Source organism: Blennius ocellaris (genome assembly GCF_963422515.1).
Source record: "Blennius ocellaris genome assembly, chromosome: 1".
NCBI classification, from domain to species: domain Eukaryota; kingdom Metazoa; phylum Chordata; class Actinopteri; order Blenniiformes; family Blenniidae; genus Blennius; species Blennius ocellaris.
In genome coordinates, this window is record NC_137650.1 from 21,567,239 (window position 1) to 21,586,030 (window position 18,792).

At 45.4% G+C, this 18,792-nt stretch overlaps 1 protein-coding gene across 1 annotated transcript in view; it reads left to right on the forward strand.

Annotated features, from left to right (window-relative positions):
• The window catches only part of gse1b (Gse1 coiled-coil protein b), a gene marked incomplete at its 5' end in the record, with an annotated part of 28,074 nt that extends 9,859 nt beyond the window's left edge, over nt 1-18,215 (forward strand). Inside the window, 14 exons of the mRNA XM_080520881.1 lie at nt 1,012-1,220; nt 6,438-6,604; nt 6,889-7,089; nt 7,989-8,156; nt 8,288-8,646; nt 9,091-9,421; nt 10,862-11,502; nt 11,621-11,733; nt 11,828-12,086; nt 13,590-13,703; nt 13,889-14,263; nt 14,708-15,046; nt 15,383-15,486; nt 15,630-18,215. Coding sequence (XP_080377007.1) covers nt 1,012-1,220; nt 6,438-6,604; nt 6,889-7,089; nt 7,989-8,156; nt 8,288-8,646; nt 9,091-9,421; nt 10,862-11,502; nt 11,621-11,733; nt 11,828-12,086; nt 13,590-13,703; nt 13,889-14,263; nt 14,708-15,046; nt 15,383-15,486; nt 15,630-15,770 — 3,521 coding nt within the window. The 3' untranslated portion in view covers nt 15,771-18,215. The remainder of the gene's footprint in view (nt 1-1,011; nt 1,221-6,437; nt 6,605-6,888; nt 7,090-7,988; nt 8,157-8,287; nt 8,647-9,090; nt 9,422-10,861; nt 11,503-11,620; nt 11,734-11,827; nt 12,087-13,589; nt 13,704-13,888; nt 14,264-14,707; nt 15,047-15,382; nt 15,487-15,629) is intronic.
• Between the last annotated feature and the right edge of the window lie 577 nt (nt 18,216-18,792).

The following is an 18,792-nucleotide window of genomic DNA, read 5'->3' on the forward strand; positions in this document are numbered from 1 at the left end:
CACAAAAGCGCGATACCTGCACAATCAGCCATGAACACAGATCGTTTGCTGTCCTTTTTGCAGCACCAAAGTGTGTGTCCCATTCAGAGGGTTGTGACCCAGTTTGACTGGGTAATGCCACACTTGCTCTGAGCTGAGGAAGCATACAGTACAATGTTCTGCCAGGGCACGACAAGAGGAGGGCGGAAGAAAAATAGAGAGGAAATGCAGAAATGGAAAAAGTAGGAATGGTTGATGCGTTTAAAAGAAACGGGCCGTAATCTGTATCACAAGTTGTTAGCTTTGCAAAATGCAGTTACAGCACATACATACTTGAATATGATAATACAATTTGAGAGGCTTGATGAGAGAGAGAGAGAGAGAGAGAGAGAGAGAGAGAGAGAGAGAGAGAGAGAGAGAGAGAGAGAGAGAGAGAGAGAGAGAGAGAGAGAGAGAGAGAGAGAGAGAGAGAGAGAGAGAGAGAGAGAGAGAGATGTGTGGAAAGTGAGGCATGTGACCAGACCATGACCCTGCGCTACAGGGTTTCCCTGGAGGGCTTTGTTAATATGGCACAGCTACATGCAGCAGAGAAGCTCATTGGGCCGGCCTTTTACCACCTGCTGTGTGTGCGCGTGTGTAGTCGAGGGTGGGGTGTAGCTGTGTATAGCATAGTATAGCATAGACATACAGTATGGGCAGTTCAGTGTGTGTGTGTGTGTGTGTGTGCGTGTGCATGTGCGTGTCTTGGATGTCAAGGCTGTGTGGCTCTCACAGGGCTGCTCATCCTGATCACTGTCACTTCATAATAGGGGCCTAGGGCTATCCATCTGGTCCCTCTGTGTGTATGGTGGGATGTTATTTTGTGCTATTCCAACACTGCAATCCCTTTTTATTCTCCTACAAAAGGAGCGATCAGACTCTAAGGTTGTTAGATATGCCTTTCGAAGAGTAGGAGAAACGACGGGACAGCGTCCTCGGTGTCATGGACGTTTCTCACTCGACTGTAATTCATTTCTCCCCGTCTCCTTCCAGCGGCGTCCTCCATCAGCACTGAATCATCTCCAGTGTCCTCCCCGGCCACCAACCACAGCTCTCCAGTCAGTACACCTAAGAGGGGTCCCCTTGGTCAAGGACCTGTCCTGGTTCCTCCATCAGGTCACAGTGTGCCAAACACTCCACCTGTAGTCACCATTGCTCCGACAAAGACAAGCAACGGCCTGTGGAGGAGCGAGGGACGCCAGGTAGAATCTACATTGAACACTCTCTCACCTTTACCTTGAATCTGATCTCATCTTTCCACCTTCTCCTTACTTTACATCTGGTCTTTTTTGTTGTTGTTGTTGTTGTTGTTGCTTTTTTCTCTTATCTGGTTGTCAAACACACAACATTCAAATGTTCTCATTACTTAATAAGTCCTCTGGCGTGATAGGCACGCAGACACAGTGCTCTTAAGGATACATGGATTTTGTAGCTGGCCTGCAATGCATACTGTGACAGGATTTACTTTACATATGTACATGTGGCATAGCTGGCGAGTTTGTTAATGTCTCCACTAAGCCCCTCCTCTCCTAAATGGCTTCATGCGTTAAACAATGCCAGCTGCCACTGGGACATGGAGGTGACAGCCTCAACGGCAGAAAACATCTGTGTCCCTCCACTTGGCCCTTGGACCAGCCCCTCCCAAGTCGCCTAAGCTGTCCCTAACCTCATCTCCAGCCTTAACCCTTTTCAGCTAAAGAGTCAAGTCCATCTTCTGCCGTGTCATCCTGACATCCACTCTCTGACATGTAGGGGGGGGGGACTCGGGGAGCTGTTTGCTTTGATAAGGAGTGGATTATGGATTATGGCCTTGCTTTAAGCTTCCTTATCTCAGCTCAGGGCGAATGGTTGAGGCCAAGTGCACGGTTATGAACAGCACTTGGCAACATGCGGAAACTCTCTGAGACACTGACGGTTCCCCAGGGACAGACAGAAGGGGGCGACTAAGGAGGTCAGCTGGCCAGCCAGCCATGTGTGGTAGCATTCAGGCCATTGTCCTCCCTCCTGGAAACCCCGCTGACCCCACACCCTTTATGGCTGCAGCTTTTACTAAGTGACTCTTCTGCAGGTCAAGGGTCAACCAGAGCTGGGAAAGGAGGGAGATATCCCACAGTGATGCTCACCCCTGTTGCCATTCCTTCAGCAAAGCAGTATGAAAGCGCAAAAAGGAAAAATACCAGGACTGATGCGCATGCCGGTCCCATCCCGACATAACGGAGCCAATTCATCTTAATAGGTTTATGTACATTCACACGGCAGTTGTGTGTGTATAAGACGTCAAGCTCAAATTGAAAAGGTCGTGTCGAAGGGGTTCGTGGTGCCCCGGCATGCAGCTCTGGGCCACCCAGCCAAAGAATGAGGAGGTTAGGGGAGGTGATGTTGACAAGAGGCTGGGGTTGCAGGACTAGTGGTTTGAGGGGGAGGGATGTCAGCAACAGGAATTTGTCATGAATGTTGGCGTCATCGTCGCTCCACTATTTTTGGCGAGTACAGCCTCAGGAAGCACGTGAAGCACCGCAATGCACAGATATACTGCCATCAACTGCCCCCTCCAAACAAAGATAATTCTCTCTTGAGGACTTTTTCGCCATTAAGTGTGGCATTGCAATGATGGAAGGCGAATAAGGAAATGTCACAAACACTGAGGCGGCAGTTTCCTTTTGGGATCCCTTTTAACGTGTCGTGAGAACAACTTGCTTGTTGCCGTGTGTAGAAATCTGTGTGTCCTGTTTGCTCGGTGTTAAAAGAGTTTTTTCATGTCTCTCTGGCTGAGATATGAGTCTTTCTTTCGGTGGGGGTGGGGGTGGAGGGGGGGAGGGCATGATAGGCAAGGCGGTGAAGGAGGGGGGGGGCTTGGTGCGTTGGCATTTTGCTTTAATGACTGCAGGAGTCTGCTCCCGCTGCTGCCTGTAATTGCTTTATAATTGGCAATTTGGATTCATGGCTCCATCTGAGAGGCGTAAACGAGCACTCTGCAATGTGCGGGGTCTCCCACCCTCGCTGAGGGTTACAGGGGCCTGGAGAACACAGAGGAAGATGGCTGTTAATGGATGTGTCTTTGAGTTTTGAGTGCTTGTATCTGTGCTCTGTGGTGTGTGTTTATTACGGGCAACTGGAGAATGGCATGTGTTGGGAGTTAAAGGCTCTGTTTTGGGAGGTGAAAAGTGGAACTGGGATGACTGGTTGGATTTGTGGTTGTTTGAGGGAGTAAGGTGTCTCTAATGGACACATAAGGCGCCTTCCAACCATGTTTATGGGCTTTTTTGGGGGGGTTTTACCGATTACTTTCACCGTTGCCTTGTTTTTCTGTCGACGTTATTGTTGCATTTATGTTGACTGCAACTTGGTATCAAGTGTACAAAATGTGAAAGAAGTAAATGTTTGGTCGCAAATTAAAGCAGCTGCATACTTTGAAGCCTTACAGTCATCTTGCTCAATTTCATTATTGATAGTTTTTTCGATAAAGTTTGCTGCAAGGACACAGTTGTTTCATTTGTAGTGGTAATTTTCAATGTTGCCAATTGTACTTTGTACTTAATCATAATTTGTTATTTAATTGTTTTCAGGTATCTGTTTTCTTGAGGGGGAGTTTAAACTTGCTACTTAGCTTTGAACAGGAATATCTCAACTTTCTCATCCTTACATTCTTTAGAGTGACTCTTTATTCTTTTTTACCTCCAAGAGATGATGTATCAGAGTTCCAGCGAAAGCATCAATAAAGCTGACGGTAATGGTTATTAATACTGAAGTTGCAGAAATTGACGAGTAAAAAGTGATCAAGGAGTCAATAATCGTTAGAAAATCTAAAAATGTGTGTCTACACAAGCTACTACAAGGTTATTTGTCTGTTTGGTTAAATCGCGTGTGCCTTTGGTTCACAATTAATCTGGTGCATCAATGCAATCAAACACAATCTTATAATAACAACAATCTCGATGTACTTTGACCACTACCAAAAAGGCATTCTGTGTAAATAAAGTCAAACATTTTACTCAAGTAAAGGATTTGAATCTATACTTTTACTTTTATCAAAGTCATTTTTTTACACAAGTATCCGTACGTGAATATTTGTACTCGGTCTCGTAATTTGTATCTCTGAGTTCGATCAATACACATCTATAAAGTCACAATCATGATAGTGAAGCTATAATTAAGTGATATATAAACTGTATACGACGCACGATGTGGAGCAAAAGTTCCACTTACATTTGGATCCAAGTGTATCTCTCAGTGGTCTGTGTGTTTTCTTTTGTTTATTGAATGGGCAACTTATGATGTTGTCACGTTGTCAAAAGTCAGTGGGATAGTGTTTAGTCTTAATGTTAGGGTTTTTTTTTTTTTTTTTTTTCCCAGAAGGCTTATTTCAGCTGCAGCAGCTTGATGGATGCTGAGGTGCGTCTTGGGCAGGGTTTAACCAGTGCGCTGCAGACTCTCCACAAAGCACAACAAACATGCATCAATAAACACAGTGACTTGCAGCACCAGTGATGTTCAAAGCATTGATGACGCCTTTTGCTGAACACGAATCACTCTGTTAGCAAAGCTGTCATTGGTGTGATTATAGCCATCGATTAACTGACAGTGTGATTGAAAGCAGCTCCTTCGGTTTGTATAGGGGGATATTGCTGCTGAGACGTTGTTCACCAGGCTTGTATGCCTGCAGTACAACTTTACGAGGCTTGGGGGTGCGCGAAGTCGAGAAATGCACCAGATACATCTATGCGTACCTCAATGTGCAAGTCGTAGAGAATTTAGAACGACAAGCAAGAATACGAGTTTGTGGAAAGGAAATGTAAAGAAGCAAGGCACAAAAACAAATTTAGCTTTTTTTTTTCTTTCTCTCCTATTTTCTCTATGATACTGACTTCTGTTGATGTACGTGAACCTCATTCCCGGGTTCTTTTCTCGGGCCAGCAGGGAAGGTCCTCCTTCTTTTCCCATGTGCTCATAAAGCTTTGAAAGGATGGGGTGGGAGTGGGGAGGGGGGGGGCTGTTTAGTGAAGCGCAAAAAAACATCCAAACGCAAACGGTAATATTAAACTACTAGAAATTGGGAAGAGTGCAGGGTTTCAGAAACAAAGGGTGATGTGGGGAGTCTAAACATTAGAGGGATTTAAGATTGGATGTTAGCGCATCAGTGTCAGCCTGGGTCAGTGGCTGCAGCGCAGGACGTGGAGGTAATGGCTCACTAAATGGGATTTGTTTTATCAGAGGCAGTGGGGGGAGAGAGAGAGAGAGAGAGAGAGAGAGAGAGAGGACAGTACTGCTGTAAGGTCTTTTTATAATCCCAGGGAGCCCAGAGGTTAATTTAGAAGGGCAAGAACTGCCTTCTCCCCTTGTTCACTCTTGTTACGGCTACATCGCTACCTTTCTTCCTTATTCCTGTTTATGCTTTTGTGGCGGTTCCCTTGCCAACTGCAGCTTTAAGTCTCATTCTGCACAAGAGAAATGTCCCGTCATTTCGATGAAACTCTCCTCAACTGTATATCGTTCTATAAACAGTTTCCTTCTGCAACGTGCAAGGATTGTAGGTTTTTCAGCTTTGCAATTATATTAGTAGGCAGAGGGAAACCAAAGCTCGAAAAAAGGTGCACTCCTACTTCCACAGCAGGACATCTTTGTAGCTCTGAAACGGTGTGTGTGTGTGTGTGTGTGTGTGTGTGTGTGTGTGTGTGTGTGTGTGTGTGTGTGTGTGTGTGTGTGTGTGTGTGTGTGTGTGTGTGTGTGTGTGTGTGTGTGTGTGTGTGTGTGTGTGTGTGTGTGTGTGTGTGTGTGTGTGTGTGTGTGTGTGTGTGTGCGCGCGCGCATATGCATGTGTGCACACTGAGTGTCTGTGTTTGTTGTGGGATTGGATAAGTGAGACCAGGCTTGCTGCCAAGGGGAGGAAGAGAGTGAGGTGAAAGAGAAGAGGGAAGAAAGAGAAACAGCGGCACAGCGATGTTGCTTTTTGGACTTTGTTGTCTTCCCTGTAGATATTTCAGGGCGTAAGATATATGCGCACTCGCGCTGGCACACTCGCGCGCCGTCAACATCAAAGTCATCATATTTCTAGAAGCACTAGTGTTGCCTGCCATTACCACGTCCTCGTCGATCATACGGATGACATCTCTTGTTTACAATTAGAGAAAACAATGACTTGGTACTTTTAAACCTCTCTCGGCCGGCCTCCATTTTATTATACGGTCTCCTCGAGGAACCGTTTCGCTGTCTGTTTTCACTGGGTGGTGCTGTGTGTGGGAAAGTGTATGCAAGTTCCTGGGGTAGAAAGAGCAAGTGAGGGAGGCTGCGGCACCACAAGCAGACCTATTCTTTGCTCTATCTCCCCCCTCAAAGGATGGGCTCCATGAGCAGCGACAACCGTGACGGTCACAGGTCCTTGCGAACAATGACGAAGACTCTCTTTCTGTACCTCTCCCCAGGCTGACTCGGGGCCTCGTGGAGCCAGCAGGGAGCGTCTGGGTGCAGAGGGGACCCTCTCCCAGGAAAAGGGTGGCCCCTCAGTCCCTGCTCACCTCCTGGGAAACCCCTATGCCTTTGGCCTCACCCCCGGTGCAGTCATGCAGGATTCGCGGTTCCAGCCCCTCAAGTAAGTAAAATACGTCTTTTTCTTTGTCTCTGGTTTTGTCAGTTTCACACGTTTTCAGTTCTCGGCTCGTTTTGATTAAAGTTTAGAATCAATAATTCACAGGCGCATTAAACTCACTGGAATAATCTGCATGAACACACATTTGTCTTGTTGACATTGGTGCTGAGAGAAAGGAAAGAAAAAAAACGAATTCATCCAGTTTCTTGGTAAACACTGATTGTGTTCTCTAACAGTAAACGCAAATACAAAACACGTCTCCTCTGGTTTCTCTCCGTTACCGTCAGCCTGCCCAGACAGTTGCCTAATACGGTGCCTCCTGGTCATGTACCCGAGGAGTACCTCCGGGGTTTTCGTCCCTACGCTACAACTGAGGATGCTCTCCGAATGCCCTCTTTGCCCTTGGGCCTGGATCCTGCTACTGCAGCTGCTGCAGCTGCTTACTACCACCCAAGCTACCTGCCCCATCCCTCCTTCACGCCATACAGGTAAGCTTCCCCAATAAATTTGTTTTTTTTGACCCATTTCCTCTGAGAGCAAATTGTGCAAATGGAGCGGATACAACTGAACTAAGTGGTTGTACAACTCGGCAATAAATGCATCAGCGCATGAATGACCTTGATTTGAAGTTGCCAAAGATGAAATGTTTCATTGATGTTTTTTGAGGGTTTGCTTTGCAGCGGTAGAGAATGTATTTCTAAAACCAAAAAATAGTAATAAAATGAAAATAAATAAGTTAAACATGGCAAGAACAGATGGCAGTCCAAATAAAATGTTATCTTAGGTCAGGTGAACACAAAGAAAAGCAACCTAGTGCAAGAAATGTGGTCGTCTGAAGCAAAAATATCCATTAAAATTGCAAAAAGGATTTAGAATAATTTTTTTTTTTATTTTAATAATCAGATGTAGACTGTGACTGATTGCTTGGGCTCCCAATGTGTGCGTTGAGAGGGACCCTGCTCGCTTGGGGCTGTCACACAGGCTGCATGCCCCTCGTCTGTCACCCAAACAAGATCACAGGACTGCAGCACCCATCACACACTGTGCTGTAATGGACTTAATGAGGGGTTGAGCAGTGGATGTCACATACACACACAAGCGCGTGTGTGCGCGCACACACACACACACACACACACACACACATGCACAAACACGTGTGTAGTGGCGTACAGCACAGTGTCTTGCAGGCTGCCGTGTGGTGACTGAGGCTGGCTGAGAGACACTGCTGCATCCACGAAAGACTGTGAACCTCGTGGTGTTGCTTCTTTTGAAAGATGGAGCCGCACAGCTTAATGAAAAGTGAACGCTCCACTGTCACAGGATAACAATTAATGTTTGTCTTTCTTTCTTTCTTTCTTTTTTCCAAATCAAAATCTTCATCTCTCAGGATGGACGACCCATTCTGCCTCTCAGCTTTGAGGTCACCTTTCTATCCACTGCCAACAGGGGGCGCTTTACCCCCCATCCATCCCTCTGCTGTTCACATGCACTTACCGGGGGTCCGTTACCCTGGAGACTTCACACACCCCTCACTGTCAGCACTGCAGTCGGAAAGGTAAAGTCTCATCATGAGTATGCACATTATGGGAATCTCAGCAGTGTGCCCTGACTGCGGACTGTCCTTTCTCCTTCCGCTAATATTTCCTCTCTTCTTTTTTTCTCGTCTCTGTCCACTTTGTCATTCAGGCTCCAGTTGGAGGATGAGCTGCGGCAGCGGGAGAGGGAACGAGAGCGCGAGCGTGAAAAAGAGAGAGAGCGCGAGGTGGAGAGGGAGAAGGAGCGCGAGAGGGAACGAGAGAGGGAACGGGAAAGGGAGAAGGAGCTGGAGAGGGAGAGGGAGCGCGAGAGAGAGCGGGAGCGCGAGAGAGAGCGGGAGAAGGAGAGGGAAAGAGAGAAAGAACTGGAGAGGCAGAAGGAGAGGGCATTGAGGGAGAAGGAGCTGCAGGCATCCAAAGCCATGGAGAACCACTATCTGGCTGAGCTCCATGCCATGAGAGGACAGGAGGATCGAACCAAGCCTGAAAGACTAACCCCTAATCGGGCTGGTATGTGTCCACGTAACCCACATAGCCTCCATAAACTGCTTCATACCGCCTACACCTACATGTCTCTCCACATTTTAATCAATATGTCAATTATTTTCCTTTTTTCATATATGATTTCTAAACAGTCATGTGCTTTTCTCATTGTTTTATACAGTTGTATAGAGAGCTGCAGTGGCTTTAAAAGTGTAGGATGTCCCTCCTCTGGGGGTCACCAGAGGACTTTTGCCTTTTTGTTATTTCACATCTGCAATGAGAGTGTAGTGAGAGGGACAACAATTATTATTTTTTTTTTTTTCATGCACTGCTGCAGCAGTGTTATTTTAGAAGAGTGCTTGCTAAGGCATTTCTGTAGAGGAAACTAGAGGAGTCACATTCAAGACAGGCATTTGCACCATACGCGGAGTTGGACACCTAATATTTTTCAACATCTTTCTCTTCCTGCAGATAAAACCAAAGAGCCCGCCCTTCCAGCCCCTAAACCTGTCCCGCCGGGAATCCATTCTGCAATGGTCCAACCACACCACCCCATCCCCGGTCTAATCTCAGGCCACAGCCTCTACATGGGACCCAGCTCAGTAGGGGCGGGGCTCCCCAACGCCTTGATCGCTCAGAGGAACAACGAGGAGGAGAGGTGGTTGGCACGGCAACGCAAGCTCCGTCAGGAGAAGGAGGACCGTCAGTACCAGGTGTCTGAATTCCGCCAGCAGGTTCTGGAGCAGCACCTGGATCTGGGCCGTCCAGCTGATGCTCCAGATCACAGGACAGACTCACACAGGTGCGATGACCAACGTGTGCAGAACACCTTTTTTCTTTCTTTCTTTTTTTTTTTTTAACTGCATGCGATGATATAATGTATTTTAGCTTTACTACTGCAGTATTGTTTTCCTGTGTGTTATCTGATAAAGACGGGAGTTCTGGTGTCTCTTGTGACACTAGAAATCATGCATGCGTTCAATGCATGCAGTATTTCGGGGGCCTGTGCCTTCATGTGCTCGCCTGGGAGGGACAGTTGTCTTGTGTTTTGAAGCCTCAGACTCTGGCAGGCTTCACAGGTTTGTTTTCAAGCAGTCCTGGAAAAAAAGATGAAAAAAAAAACCTGTCACATGCGTCACATCTCGTATTTTTCTTTCTTTCCACACTACCTTCCAGGCCGACTGGTAGGGAAACAGCTGTCTAAGTTTCGGTGTTGATGTAGATTGAGAAGAAGAGGCCTTATGGCTGCTGCTTGATGAGTGGGTATTTCTTGGGCTTTTAAAAAGGCAGTGAGGAGGACCGCTAAGATACACAAAGGCTAATTCTCAAATAATCCTCTCAACCTTGCACAATATAAGCCTCCATACCTACCCTTCTTTGTCACAGGGCCTGTGTTTGACTTGTGTGGGATTCAGGAGTGACGCTGTGCTTAATGTTGGTCGGACATGACGCACACACACACACACACTCGCGCGTGCGTGCATGCGTGCACACGTAGATCGACAATCAGTACCCCTACAGTGTAATCACAGCTCACAGGCTGCAGATTACAGATAAGACACACATTTACTCACACACACACACAAACGTGAAAACGCAAACAGGAGGCATGGATAATTTAACTGGTCATGCAGCATGAACTCCTGCCAGGTCTGATTTGGAAAGACGCTTGGAACGGTGTCCATCAGCAATCTGCCTTTCTATCTTACTTACTGTTATTTCCTGCCTACCACCACACCGTTTTCCATTTTCTCCGTATTTCATTAGTCCTGTTCTACATGTAGCTTTACCCTTTTAAAATTGTTTTGGAAAAAAAATATCTTTGTTTTCACTCTTCCTATGTCAATGCTTTGCTTTTCTCTGGTCGACTGTCAGGGGGAATATATATTGTCCCTTTATATGTATGCACCTGCACATACACGCTGCACTACAAGGGCCTACCAAATCAAAAACAAGGCTGTATATCTGGAGGACAGTGTGTGCCTTGGCCACATTCTCCCTCAGCTCAGGGCTACTCTGCCTCGGCTTGATAACACTCCTTTGCTCAGGCACGCAAATCCACAACCACCCGGACATGAATGAAAGAAGCGTATCAGGCACAGATGCACTGCTGCCTGTCTCATCATAGCATTGCTTACTGGGAAAACACCTTTTTTTTTTTTTTTCCCCCTCATTTCAACAAGAGATATGAGATATTCTGCAGCGTGTTTCACACTGGGACTCTTTCATTGTATTCCTACAGATCCATGCCAAATCACCATGAAGCAGGAAGCCGGGACCTCCACCCTCACTTAGGTGCCCCTCCACCGCTCATCTCACCTAAGCCTCCACAACCACGCGAACATCACCCTCCACCTCCCACCACCCTGTGGAACCCTGCATCTCTTATAGACACAGCCACAGAGGCCAGGCGTAATCATGAGCCCTCAGGGATGGGCCACTATGAGCTCAGCCGGCTGCCCCCAGGGCCCTCGAAATATGACGACGGGGCCCGAAGACGGGATGGCGGTGCGATGGAGAAGTATACACCTCTGAGAGGTCCTCCCGGCTTGCCAGAGCCCAGCACATTCCTCGCTGATTTAGAGAAATCCACCCAGACCTTCCTGAGCCAGCAGAGGGCATCTCTGTCTCTCTCCAGCCAGTATGATCTGGAGGGAAACGTAAAAAATAACATTGGACTCAAAGGCCTTCAGGGACATCCGGGGCACAACCGACATAGTCAAGGACTCGCAATGGCCACTGGGCCAGTGATCGGGCCGTTGACCTCAATGGGGATGTGTCCGGAATCAATGCTGATCTACGACGAGTTCCTTCAGCAGCACCGAAGGCCCGTCAGCAAGCTGGACTTGGAGGAAAAGAGGAGAAAGGAGGCCAGGGAAAAAGGTATTCTCAAAGCTTCATGGAAAATCATTGTATATATTTGTGATGCGATTCGGCTTTATTTGTGGATTTAAAAAAAAAAAAAAAGTGTGTGAAAAGTCACAATTTCACTTTGCTGCAGGTTACTACTATGAGCTGGATGACTCATACGATGAGAGCGACGAGGAAGAGGTGAGAGCTCATCTCAGGAGAGTAGCGGAGCAGCCCCCCCTCAAACTGGACGACTCCACAGAGGTAAAACTCCCGCAACACAAGCTACTTGCCCTGCCCTCCGCCCGCGTCATAAAGCGTTGCTCGAAAGTGACTTCTGCTTCCCCTTGTCATTTAGAAATTGGACTTTCTGGGAGTGTTTAGTCTGACGACAGTCGGCCGGCGAGACGAGCTGGTACAGCAGAAAAGACGAAAGAGGAGGAGGATGCTCCGGGAGCGCAGCCCCTCACCTGCCTCGCAATCAAAACGTACACCTCCTCCTCAACTCAGTACACGTTTCACCCCGGAGGAGATGGACCGAGCGCCAGAGCTCGAGGATAAGAAGCGATTCCTCACGATGTTCCGATTGTCCCACGTCACCATACAGCAGAGGAGAGGTAAGCCCGTTTTACTAATCCAGATTTAAGCTGGGAAGAACCATTTAAGACTTTTAATTAATTTATTCTTGTTTCGAACCCACTTCAACTCCCTCTGGTAAATATATGCCTGTTTAAAGTGACTCTAAATATGTTGTCTCTACTCACCGAGTCTTTCTTTAATTATGTTCAGAGAACTGCGCTCATTAGTGGAACACTTTATGTTGCCTAATAATACCTCCTAGCTATTCTCAGTAATAAACTATTGCTCCCTTATTGTTTAAGTAAATCTCTAGTATGTTGAGGAATCTGACTGTTGGAAAAATAAAAGACACAATTAAAGGAAGATGGGTTTTGACATGATTGACCGACAATTTTATCTATCCTTTATGAGGCAACATTTCTCTCTTTTCTATTGAGGAAATACAACAATGTTGGGAAATTATTATGATTATATTCTTTTATAGTATTCCCTACAGTGGTGTAAACCCGACAGTGTTTGGCACCTTGCCTTTACTAAACCCTCTTTTATTTCCATTTGGTGCAGTTACTTGATACATTCGTAATGAACATATGCAAGTAAAAAAAAAAACAACTGCCACAACTATGAGCACTGTCAACAGAAAACTATGCACACTCCCCATATTCCGTGTACTTTAAAAAAAAAAAAAAAAAATCATTAGTACATTAATTCTCGGTCGTGAATAAGTTACCTTTGATGAGGGCGAAATAACATTCACAGAATATTTTAACGAGAAATGCTGAAGTATATCTGATCTGGCTCAGACATAAGCCACTTTTCAAAAGAAGGAACTATATAATTGTATTGTGGTTTTACTGACTTTAAAGTATAGAAATGTCCTTCAGCAACACAATCAAGTTCAAATGTTTTGATTTACCCTAAAGGACTATGGCGGAACAAAGCAGAACACATTGTGCGTCAGAGTCCTCGAAAACGGAAGACATCGCAGCGCCCTTAATGTACCATTAAAAAAAAAAACACCCTTGCGAACTGCGTTTCTCATCTGTTCTCTTTGACATCTTGTTTCAGTAAGAGGAAAAAGAGTGATTGCATCCTCATTAGCTCATACTCAGTAGTATTCATTCACAGTTGGTTCAGCGGCTCAATAATGCTTCATTACTCCTCAGCTCTGTCTGCTTTATTCGCACCATGTTCTCATTAACACGCTGACTCAGGCATTCAGGGAAGTTTTAAAGGGGTCCAAAAAAACATACGCATGTGTAAAAGAACATGTGCGGAGTGTCACCTTTCCTTGTGCCCGACATAGAGCTGAACTTGTGTCAAGATTCCTTTTATACATGCACATGTTCCAGGTGTCTGCTTTTCTGGAAACAATTGTTTTCTTGCTCATTATTGACTAAAACTGCCTGTTAAAAAAAATTTGTTTATATATAGTAAGATTGCATATATGTGCACAGACACCGGAAAAACAAGTGCTTGTGAAACTGATTGAGGCACCTACAGATAGTAATAATGCTCACGTGTTGGTTCCTCATTCTTAGATAATGAAAGGGTGGTGGAGCTGCTTCAGGCCATTAAAGAAAAGAGCGTAACCTTGGATACCATCAGAAATGCACCTCATCCGCTGTGTAAGAGCCCTCCAGCACAGATCTCTGGTGAGACAATATGCTAATGAACATAAACATACACACTCTCGCTCCGGTTACACTGGAGTAGGTTGATGTATATAACGCATCCGAATAGGAGTTTCGAATGTAAAGCGAGCATTTTGCAGCCACAGCATTGCCGCTGCAGTCATGTGCATCCTGACCTTCTCGTCTCTCACATGTGCTTATTGCAGATGCAGCATTCGCCCAGCCTCACGCGGAATCAGAAGACCACCATAATGCCAGGCCACAGAGCCCCTCCTCACATTGCCCAGCGTCTCCCAATGGCCACACAAAACCCCTCGGGGATACGTTACGACCAAAGGCACCACCTTCCCCAGCTGTCTACCCAGACAAGGCCCGGGGGCCCAGCGAGGGTCCCATCTCGAGGAGGAGCTCCAGCCTCCTGAACAGCTTGCGGCCCCCACTCCCCCTGCAGGCCAAAGAGGGCCTTCACAGTATCAACGGGCGCACAAAACCCTGGGACAGCTTCACACCGGAGGAATTTGCCCAGCAGTTCCATGAATCTGTGCTTCAGTCCACTCAGAAGGCGCTGCAAAAACACAAAGGTAGGCGGCGTGCAACAAAAGGATTTGAATATCTTCTCGTTGTTGACAGTATATCAGCTGAGAAACAAGAGAGTAGACTAAAAATGCATTCATACAATTTATCTGAGTACACTTTGTTTCTCCCATCCCTTATAAACCAAACTATGATGAAAATGATATCATTCAAACATGTTTTATTCTTAATATATCTTAGAAAATAAAATGCTATATATTATATTATATTATATTATATTATATTATATTAAAGAGTTAATAATTTTTTTTAATGCATCAAATATTTGTTATGAATGTGGAACTCGTGATTTAAAAAATTGTCTTCTCAGCCATATCCAAATGTCTTAAACTGTACTGGTATATGACAACAAAATTGTTTGTTGGTTGACAGTTGTTCCGTCACCGGTATTAAATAATTAAAAACCACCGCCACCATTCCCTCTCGTTCAGGTGGAGCCACGGGAGTGTCGGAGTCGTCCCACCTGCAGGAGTCCTCTGTCCATTACAACATTCCAGAGCTTCAGAGCGCGCCGGGACGACCGCCGCCGTCACATCCACAGTCTCACTCAAGTGCACAATCGTTCTCCCTTCCACTTTCGCTCTCCCACCCTCAGTCCAATGGGCAGCACAGTTCAGCGCCACTGCACAGGGACGCCTCCACGAGCAGAGAGGACCTGTCCGGTCCCGAGGACTCGGAGGAGGAAGACAACGACGAGGAAGAGGAAGCTCCGGTTCTTAAATGGCAGGGGATTGAATCTATATTCGAAGCTTATCAGGAATATGTAGAAGGTGGGCATAAATTATTGGAGACATTTGTTGATGCATTTTCACACCACTAGTTGGCAGCATTTATCTTTTTTTATATGTACAATTGAATTAAATATAAATCAATATGAATTTTGTATTAGTTCCATGAAGAATATATTATATATAGTATATTTAACAAATATCTGATCAATCTTATGAAGCCTTGAATGAAGATGTATTGACAAGATCAGCATGCTCCATCGGCTGGGTGGATATAATGAGCTGCCCAGTTGCATTTTTTCTGACCTATCAGTTGTTGATGTATATATATATATTTTTTTCCCTTATCGTTTTTCTCTATTCTGCAATGTTCCGCAGAGCAAAGTTTGGAGCGACAGGTATTGCAGAACCAATGTCGGAGACTAGAAGCTCAAAACTACAACCTCAGTCTGACTGCTGAGCAGCTGTCTCATAGCATGGGGGTAAGATACACACACAGGAAACAAAAATCACAAAATGATAGATAGATAGATAGATAGATAGATAGATAGATAGATAGATAGATAGATAGAACCACCACAGGTTGAAGTTTTTGCATATATTTTGTCTCGTTTTGTCCACACAGGAGCTGATGTCCCAGAGACAAAAGCTGGCAGTGGAAAGGGAGAAGCTACAAGCGGAGCTGGAGCACTTCAGGAAGTGTTTGACGCTGCCACAGACCCACTGGCCAAGAGGCGGCCATTACAAAGGCTACCCACCAAGGTGACCCAGACACAGTGATCCGGCTGTGGCCACCTCCCCTTTCAAGACTGACACCCAGAGTTTATTTTTCATGGCGTGGTCCTAACGGCTCCATGGCAGAGATAAAGTTGAACGAGTGAATGAATGAATGGATAGATGAATGCACAGAAGACAGGACCATTCAGTGAAGGACATTCAGTCTTTGGATCGCGGCGAGCCAGGGACTGCACCACGAGCCGCTGTCGTGTGCCAATGTAGCCAACCAGGCAGGAGAACCTGAAGATCAATGTGCAGACACACACATACACACACACACACACACACACACACACACACACACACACACACACACACACACACACACACACACACACACAGGAGCCTGCTTCTCACACTCTTCGCTCCCTGCTGCTCTGTTGTTCAGTCCCTGCATCCCTCACTGCCACAGCCACACAGACAATCCTGCCAATGAGGGAGCAGCTGCCCCCCCCCCCCCACCCTCCCTGAGGGGTGTCACCACAAGACTTGAAAGCTCCAAATCTCCAAAATGAAGGCTTCTGGTCAGTCGGGACAGATTTTTATCGCCGTTGGCCACACGAGCTTTTGAACTGGAAATGCACTTACTCGAAGCTGAAGAACTACCTGGTGGTACTGTGTTACAACAAAGAACTGTTCAAATTAAGGAAGAACTTAAAAATGCACATTTTTGGAAAGAATTAAGGAAATGTTTTATTTCGAAATAGAAAATTTGAAAATAAAAAATTTTAAAAGGTGCTTCAGCCTTGTATTGTATATAATATGAAGACTTAAAAGAATTTTTGTATGTTTTTATTACGTTAATCATTGTTCTTTTGAAAGAAAAAGCCTGCCATTTTTATATGTTTCTGCTTTTTATTTTGGGTTGGAAACGAAAGCCTTGCTTTTAGTGTTTGTACTGCTGCTGGCCAGAACAGCTTGTTTTGAAACATTTACCGGAGTGAAAGAAAGCAGCATGCAATCCTCCTCCTCCTCCTCTTCCTCCTCTTCCTCTTCCTTGTCCTCTGTCCTGGCACTGTGCAGCTGACACCCAGCCACAGCCACCTCATCTGGCCTCCCGAGTCAGCGAGGGCAACTTAGAGGTCCTGAGATACAGCTTCTGCCCCCCCCCCCCCACATTTCCATCACGGCAACACATCTCGTTGTTAGTGTCCAGTTCAACGACTTCAGCTCTGCTGGCATCACCAGTTAGCTTGTAATATCCTCCCGCTGAGTGCAGTCCCACAGTGATGCACTATTTTTTTTCTTCCAGTTACGACATGAAGAGTCTCTCAAGCAGCCAGCAAATAAAACTCTCCTCATGCTTTATCCTACTATTGGACCTTGACTTTATTTTGTATTACATCATCCAGCATTGGACTCAAACACAAAGTCAGTTTGCATAATGTTACGCCTTAAAACATAAAGCTCTTATCCGTCGCCATTAGAGGACATAGTGCCAAAATAACCCCCCAGTAAACGGTAGGATTTTGGTTTGAGGTGTAATTCGGTAGCTAAACATTGAAACCAAAATCCCCTACGACTGTTGGATGCCTTTGTCCCAACTCATTTACGTCGTAACTTTTCTTTGGGATCCTCCAATATTCAAAGTTGCCAACACGTTCTGCATGACAGACTGGAAATCAAGCGAAAGACAAAATGGGGACATGAATAAATCTGTGAATCTTGTCGGTTATACGCCCGACATACCCTTGTAACTCGTGTTGTCCGGGTCTTATGGCACAAACGGAGAACTCCCAAGTGGAGGCCATGTTGAAGTGTTGAAATACAGTGGTGGGATGTCTGATGTAACAGATGGAAAAATGTCTGATTTCGTTGTTTTAAAAGAAAAAAAAAAGTGAATTAAAAAAAGACTGAAGCACAAATACCCCCCAGGCATCTATTAGATTATTTATAAGTGCCTCACGAATTTGGGAGCATACGAATGAGTCATAGTCCACAGAACAGCCTCCAACATCACTTATCAGGGACTTTTACACGTTACACTTGGAAGTGTCTCTTTTATGATTCCCATGTGTGCAAGTCAACAAGACACTTCTCCATCCTTTTTATCTTAAACACATTTCCAACAACATATTTTCCCCCCCAATGAGCCCCAATCCAGATCTGAGGAATACACAAGTGTAGCCATTCTCACAGAGCAGAAGAGAGCCAGCAGTGCAGCCCATCAGTAAGTGAGGGAGCAGGCGTCATGAGGTAAGCCGCCAAACGAGCCGGGGGAGGCAAGGCGAGGCGCGGCACGGCGAGCCTCTCCGCTTCAGCCCTCCCCGCATCTCCAATCCACGCACACTCGCGCAATAGTCTCATTACTCGGTGGAGGATGTCTAGATGCTGTGAAATCCTGTTTTTAAAAATGTACTTGTTTGAATTCATTGTAATGTAATATATTCTTTGTTGAATGTAGTAATTAGGTATTTATGAATATATGGCTGTGATTTCAGACAAAAAAGAAAATAAAATATTTCAAAAATGTTCAACATCAAACCTTTTTGTCTGTGGGTTTCTGACGGTGTCGAGACGTTTTAACAAGTTGCGAGGCCGGACTTGCTGCGAGGTGTTGGCGAGTCACTCCAGTAGTCATTCTCTCTGGCAATCATTGATACAGATATGGAAACTAGAGTAAATAACCATTTCTTCAGTGCTTTCCACCTGTTACTGATAACTGGAGTGAAAAGAATCAAAACCCAGTGACGTCTGGGACACTTTCCTCAAATAGAGACCAAACTTTTACGAAGTTTACAATATGCCGGTTTCCTTCCACTATTAAAGCATTTTAAATGTTGGGAGTAATTTTGGAATAAATAATCAGTCCAGTAAAAAAAAAAAAACATCCAATAAAAACAAACTGTAGGTTGAGAAAGTGTATCAGTGTGGCCCAGACATACAATTTATTCATCATTTAATGAAACAAACACTCAATTCAATTCATTTAAATATGCACGCATTACAAACAGCATTTACAGCTCAAGTTCTTTGAAATATTTACAAGAGTCAGGTGAACGGACTAAAAA